Raw genomic sequence first — 7,479 nt, forward strand, 5'->3', positions numbered from 1 at the left:
CAATAGACGGTTCCTGCATTCGTGTGAACATAGGCGCCAACTGGGGACTTGTTCAAGGTGACAAAATACAGTGATATGAACGAATTAGGCCCTTTGCAGAGCTGAAAACATGCGTAGATACCTCTAGGCAACGGCTTGCTATATGGCAAGGCATCCAAGCGTTTATTCCGATCACAAAGCTTTGATTCAATCGAGCCAAGAATTCCCAGTTTAAGGCTTTGTCCCATCGCACTTAAAACCTTGTGATCAGAACGAGCGCTTGAATGGCTTGCCTTCCAGCGAGCCTTTGCCAAGTGGTACCCAACCATGTGACCAAGCTCTGCAAAGGGCTAATTATTCACTCGAGCCTCGATCTCGTTTCATTGTGTTCTCCCTGGAGCAAAATTTGGGAAGAGTTTATAACACGCACTTCCTGGTTGTGGTATTAGCTCGCAATTCCTTACACTGCATTCGTCTACGCCTCCTGCAGTATTTGAATTATCTTGTTCAATTTACAGCAAGCGCATACGTTTTTTGCCGTAAAAACATTTGCATTGGACACTAACACTTCTTTAACCACCCTGACCAATAGCCTGCAACACAGATGTAATTTCACTCCGGTTAGTAACGTCTGCGAAGCAGCGCCTATATCCTTGTTCTGGTCCGCGAAAAGATTCAACGAATTACCGGAAGTGCGTTTTGATTGGCAAATCGACAATGGCTATTTTTAAAAGAGACCAATCATGGCGCGTACTCAAGTCCTAGTACGCAGGTGGAGGATTTCGGCGCCGTGTCGCAAATGGACTTAACCAGAAGTTGACTACCGTCTTTGACGCAGGCTTGGACGCTTTTGCCGTGACCTAGTTCCGGTATCAAGTTAACAAACAACCACCCAAGCGCGCAAAGTGTTTTTTGATTTCCTGTTTTCTGACTCAGTCCGACTAAAACGACGCGCCATTAGATGCGGTTTTGACACCTTTGATTATACGTTTGTATCAGCAAAGCCACCGTAGTCTGTGATCCAAGGTCTGTCAATGATACATTGTGAATTTCCTCTAACGATGAGATACTACCGGTAAGTTAGAAAGGGTATGACCATTATTATCATTATCATCAACCTTACTATTTCCATCACCATGGGCGCCCTACCTCTACCACAGCATCTCCATTACCATCACAACCATTTCTTCCTCCACGAACTTTATTACTAGGGACTTTAAGATCCAACGACGCGGACGGCAACGAGAACGTAAAAAAAACAATAGGTTTTATAAGCAAAACAACAACTTCGCACGTGCATCACGCTTTTTTGTACATTCCTTTGCCCGTTTTGCACGACTACGACATGAAAATGCCTAATTTCGTGTTTTATGGAGGACGTAAACAAGCAACCACGACTGAAATTTTATTTCTCCTTCTGTACTCGGATGTGGTCCCAAAGGATTCAACCCCAGGAGGGTTCACCTACATTTGACAAAGTAAGTGGGTAGGAATAGTTGCGAGAAAGACTGAAAGAACGCAAATACACTTTTTAAGCGACGTTCTCATTGCCGTCGCCTTGCTGGTTCTTAAAATCCCTATTATACCACCACCGCGCCACCGCCACGTCTACCAGCATCCTGCCACTACTACCATCCTACTACTGCTAAAACTACTACTACTACTACTACTACTACTACTACTACTACTACTACTACTACTACTACTACTACTACTACTACTACTACTACTACTACTACTACTACTACTACTACTACTACTACTACTACTACTAGTAGTAGTAGTAGTAGTAGTAGTAGTAGTAGTAGTAGTAGTAGTAGTAGTAGTAGTAGTAGTAGTAGTAGTAGTAGTAGTAGTAGTAGTAGTGGTAGTAGTAGTAGTACTATAAGCTACTACATAAACAATTGTCGTGAACGGGTTTATAATAAGGTCTTTGTTCGCTTATTCATGGTTATTTCAAAGCACTCTATACATTGAGATGACGATTGCAATACTCCTTTATTTAAGGTATTCAGATCCTTCTTCATCCCGGAAAGCCAGTTACGTACAATCCTGTCGAAGAAGGCCATCACACGACAACAGAACAATCTTGGGTTACGTCATGGTCGCAAGCTGTCCGTCATCCTGGCAAAACTCTTCGATCTCTCTGAAGTGTATGTCCAACAATCACTTTACCGATCCTAGCACTGCTCTACCAGTGTTTGACCCAACAGAAAATGTAACATATGCTAACATTTACTGCGCCATATGTCATGAGAAGACAAAGGACCTACACCACTGGAGTCTTAAAATACATAAAAATCTACGGGTGGATGTCTCAAGTGCAAGATGTGGCGCTCTCTAATGCATTGTGGGAAGCTCTACCTGGTGGGGATATCATTGCTAACAAATGCATTGTCACACCAGAGGAGGCTTTCAAAGGACCGGATACGAAGAACAAAAGGCTCTGCCGAGAATATGCTAATAGCATTGGCAATGAGGAAGAAGAAGAAAATGGAAATTACAAGAACCCTCATTGTGCTATGCTTTCAAATGAGAACATTTTAGTGAACAGCACAGTAGTTTGCCATAGAGATGGTCGTCTCCCCTCCAGGATGTCTTCCATGATATTTATTTTCTCCAGAAAGGCCAGATTTAATTTAGGTTTCAGAGATTCAGCTGTGCGACTTGAAGTTAGTTGTGCTAACAACGAGATCTACGATCCATTCAAAGGAGATGTCTGTCAGTCGTCTCCGATGTCACGCATAAGAACACGTCACAGCAATCCGTTTACGTCATTCCTCACCAGAAAGTCTACAACAACGACAGCTTCATTGCAATCAACAAACCTCTAATTCTATGCTCCAATTTTTCTCGTAACTACACCAAAATAGTGAGAAAACCTGGAAACGATCAAAACGCAACTAAAGAACAATCTCTGACATTCATCGTCATCACTTATGTTGGGTTTTCGTTGTCAATTGTCCCCCTTTTATTTCTTTTGGTAACCTATTTCCTGTTTGGCGAACTGCGGACCTACCCTGGTAAAGCGGTGATACACCTGTCATGCGCAATGATAGTCATGCAGTCCGTGTACTTTGCATCAGACCCGGATGTTGTTTCTTCTATAGCCTGTGCTGTGTTGGGCGGCCTGTTGTATTACTCCTTCCTTGCTGTTTTTCTCTGGATGGGTGCAATCGCTCACAACACACAGAAAACCTTTTCAAAGCCAAGTAAGTTTTTCCATTATTTTGTTGTTGTTTTTTTTTTGTTGGTGTTGTTTACATATACTTTCAAACGGTGACTAAAGACTCGACTGGTAGCAATTTAGTCGGGTTGACTTTGGGGAAGAGGGACGCTTACTATAATAACCTTTACGGGGAGGCTCCGCCCGGGATAAGTGTTTATACCCTTTATCACAATAAAGCTATATGAAGGGGTATTTTTGACTCGAGTTCAAGTGTATTATAAGGTTGCTAGGGTATCTGTCATTTAGGAGTTTAAAAGGCCCTGCAATTAAAACATTTCCAATCGAGTAAAGCAGCGTATTGGCTGTATCCCTTTTATTAACTTAACTTAGTTGCAGTGTTCTCAGACGTACCATTTTTCATTTGAAGGTATACTAGTGTTTATATATTAGTGTTTTTGGAGGTGCATTCACAACGGCACACAATGGCTATGACTTTGCATCACCAGTCGAGTCCATCCAGATGTGGTTCGTCTCCATTAAATTCTTTCGGTTATCAATGATCAATGAATACTTTTTTTTTCGAATCCTGGGGTGACTCCCATGTAAAAGTGACGGGGATGTTCGTCGTCTCGCTTAGGGATGTAAATTGCAGATTTCGGTCTCACTTGGGGTGTCTTGGACGGAAAGTTAGTATATTTGTTCATTTGGGTATCGCTTAGGGCTGTGCTTAAAGAAATTTACAAAAATGCCGAGATGTCTGTTTTAGTATAGTCTTCTTTAGGGGTCAGTTTATGTTTGAGCCACACCTACATTGGTTTCTCTTAGGGCTTTAATTTCAATTTTCCGACTTGCATCCCCTTCACTTTTATAATGGAGTTTCTCTCAGGGATTCGAAGAGGAAAAATATATTAGCTTTCCTAAGACCTACAGTTGCTGCTATAGAGCCCACGCGAGGGAAAAGAAAGTGCTTTACGAATGTGACTGTTATCTCCTTTTTTTTGTATAGATGCGAACCCAACTAATCCTCTGGTGATAGCTCAGCAGAAGAGGTGGTACATTGGCTACAGTGTGATTTGTTGGGGACTTCCTATTGTGGCTGTTGGAGTTTGCATGGCTTTGCAATTGACTGACACCGGAAATGTTGGCTACGGTGAGTTAAAGGCATACCGCATGTCGTCTTAGGGAGAGAAAAAATGCAATAACTTAGAAAAGGTGGCCAAACAGCACCCTGCGAGAAGGAGCTTCCTTTTGTCTTCTTCTTGATTGAGAAGGAGAAAATGAGGCTGTTCCTGAATAGCGTCAAGCCTTTGACGTCGTCGCAGCCCAAACCTCTGGACTAGTCAATCTTGTTTTTATTTTTCCGCTCAAACTGGTTTTCTAGTGCAAGAATCGATATATTGATAAACTGATGGTCATAACTGAGCCTGTTGCACCAAGCACACGAATTAGGCCTGAGTTCGAAACTGTATCCTAGCAACTTGCAGTACATGCTCAACAAAGATCTTACTCGATTCACCAGTGCAGAGTATTTTTCGAGTGGGGCCAATTCGAACAAGCGAAAGAAGGGCTCTGCTAGCAGGGTGGCCTAACAAGTAAAGTTGCCCAAAATTAGCCAAGCATTTTGTGGTCTTTCGTGGACAATCCAAAGAACTTTGTCTCACCCTCGCTGAAGCAATTTTTCACGCTCTTTCTTTGCTATCTCTGCAAAGAGTTCACTAGACTGCAGCCAGTAACCTTAGCAGCCCATGTACACTCTCATTACATATACACTCTCACATATTGCAGGTTCAGATGTCAATAAAGATGGATGTCAGCTGTCTCTGCCTGCTCGCATTTACGCCATTGCCATCCCTGTGTCGTCGCTGCTTCTGTTTAATATTGTGGCTTTGATTCGCACAGCTTTTGCTATCAAGCAACACGGACAAGTATGATTTTGTTTTTAGTCTCCAAACGTTAGTCATAAAATAAATTCTTCTCTTGGCGAGTTTTTGGAAGCGAGAATGGGAAGGATGATCCTAGTTATCCCCCTGGCCTCATATAACCTGTGTCTGAGATCAATTCCCGGTCAAATACTAATCCACTTATGTTATATAAACGTTGACAACATATGTCAAACAGCCACGGAGACAGTTTAAATAATACATTGTGACGAAAATCCTTAAAAGACAACGATTTTTTTGTGGAAGAAAAGCCCATTTTAATGACCATAAGAGCACTCCTTTTTATGTTTAGCCTGGAATGCGTTTCCTGATTTTGGCTTGGTTAGTTTTAGAATAGGAGGCCCGGTCGGCCCGCTGGGGGTACCCCCCTACAGGGCTCCGCCCAAAACAGGGTACCATTTTCACGCTTCAGATATTTGAAAGCGAAGGAATTTCACTAGGAGTAGGGAAAGGGTAGGGAAATCTGTCATTTCGGTATGTGAAAAGGCCGAGATTAAAGGGCTAACAGTTGGATTTTATGACTGTGAAAAGTCGAGAAAACATTCCGTGGCTTTGTGATTTATTCCGATTTGAAAGACAGTGTATTTACAGCATTTAGGTAGCGTATGTGACTTAGGTAGTGAATTCGAAATTTTAAGGCTATTGTAGGACGGTAACTTTAAATATTTCCACAGCGCTAACACACACACACACAAAAAACATTTCCTTATTCCAGGGCAATGCTGCGGCTGTAACTCAAAGAAACTTGCCAATCATTGTACTGAAATTGACAGTTGTCACGGGAATCACATGGCTCCTGGGGTTTGCATTGGCTTTCTATCCAACGCCATATTTGGAATATCCCTACGTCGTCATAAACAGCTTCCAAGGTCAGTTTGTTATTAAGGGAGTATGTCACTAGGATATTGCTGTTGTATGTCAAATCTGTGGTGAAATGATTACTTAGTGCCTCTCTATACAAAAAATGTTCCTTTAGAGTTAGGACGAAGACATAAAACAAATTTCAGCAGGGAACACCAACCACGATCATGTTAACAGGCATAGCATTAAAACTTGGCTTCTTTTCAAGTTTAGACTCGGTTATTTTGGCTTGGACTACCATGGGAACGTCCGAGCTATAAAATGAGTTCAGTTTTTCCTTTTATCGCAAATCACTCTCTGGCGTCTTCTGCGCGTGCGCCGGATATAAGAGTATGCGTAAAATGCGTAAAATAGGCCAGCAGAGTAAAGCAGAGGACATGACCACTTGCCCCATCTGTCTTCGGTGTGTAAAACTCACTGATTACAAGAATGAATTATCTCATTTCTTATACCAAAAATTTTATACCAAATGCAAACGCTGTTCCTCTCTAGACCTGCACTAAAAGATGGCGAGCGAACGGTTCGGTTCAATTTACTGACTTTAAGAAACTCTTCCAATTGATGGCTGCAGAGTGGAGAAGTAGTGTTAATTTATTAAGAAGTCTTTTTTTTCCTTCTTTCTGGATAGGCTTCCTGATCTGCATCATCTTTGTCTTTCGAAAGCCTGTCATTAAACTCTTCAAACAGAGATTCACTAATGAAACACACCCTGCACCGACAACGTGCGCTTGTAAACAACCAACGAGCCGAAGCCAACAACCAGAGAATACAGCCGAGCAACGAACGAGTGGAGCCGAACAAGCAACGAATAAAGCAAAAGAACAAACATATGAAGCCGAAAAAACGTGCGCGAGGGGAGTTGGACAACCAGTGGAAGAAGCCGAACAATCTTTTGACGCAGACGAGCAAGTGATCAGCGGAACTTCGCAAGCAAACTTTGGAGCCGAGCAGGCATAAAACCCATGTAGCTACCATTTTTTTCTCGATGTTGTTTAAATTTATCCATTTAGTGCAACAATTGTTTGAAGAATTTCGTGTATATCCCTCAAAAATGCCAGGCAGATTCTGTTTGTTCACCTGTAAAAAATGCTACCGTCCTTGTTCATCAAAGCAAGCCACGAACGATAACTCTAGCTTGACATTCTTTGCAAAATAATCTTAACTATAACTAAAGAGGTCTATTACTACTTGTACCAAGAGAGAATGATGACAGCTTTCCTCATCCTCTTGCTTATACCTGTAGGCAACATATTCCTGCTGACAACGTTTTCTTTCCTGCTATGCCCCCTCGGCCTCTTCTTTGGGGGATGGGTGGAAGGTTTCAGGTAACAAGTGATTTACACTCAGGGGATACTCCCCCATATGAACTATTTGGTTTGTGCGGTGCCCCTTTTGGTCTGACGGCTTTTATTGGAGAAGGGGCGTCTATTAGATCATTAACGGTTTACGTTGAAGAAGCTTTGGCCCTTTCAAAGGGCTTTCGTTTAGAATTCAGGAGAATAGAAGCTAGAAACGCGCGGTAAAAAGGTA

The 7,479-nt window shown here is 42.2% G+C and overlaps 1 protein-coding gene across 1 annotated transcript; it reads left to right on the top strand.

The window, feature by feature from the left end:
* Window positions 1-3,031: 3,031 nt before the first annotated feature.
* LOC140922324 (G-protein coupled receptor Mth2-like) lies at window positions 3,032-6,906 on the top strand. Its single transcript, XM_073372315.1, has 5 exons — window positions 3,032-3,191; window positions 4,155-4,298; window positions 4,934-5,073; window positions 5,804-5,957; window positions 6,578-6,906. Exons 1-5 carry the CDS (start codon window positions 3,032-3,034, stop codon window positions 6,904-6,906), a joined length of 927 nt encoding a protein of 308 aa, XP_073228416.1.
* The last annotated feature ends 573 nt before the right edge of the window (window positions 6,907-7,479 follow it).

This window comes from Porites lutea, chromosome 13 (genome assembly GCF_958299795.1).
Source record: "Porites lutea chromosome 13, jaPorLute2.1, whole genome shotgun sequence".
In the NCBI taxonomy this organism is placed as follows: Eukaryota; Metazoa; Cnidaria; class Anthozoa; order Scleractinia; family Poritidae; genus Porites; species Porites lutea.

Excerpts from the sequence above, each read along its gene's own strand:
- LOC140922324 (XM_073372315.1), top strand. The coding sequence starts at position 3,032 with ATGATAGTCATGCAGTCCGTGTACTTTGCATCAGACCCGGATGTTGTT. Across the intron at positions 4,299-4,933 it reads CACCGGAAATGTTGGCTACG|GTTCAGATGTCAATAAAGAT; the intron begins GTGAGTTAAAGG and ends CACATATTGCAG. Across the intron at positions 5,958-6,577 it reads CGTCATAAACAGCTTCCAAG|GCTTCCTGATCTGCATCATC; the intron begins GTCAGTTTGTTA and ends CTTTCTGGATAG.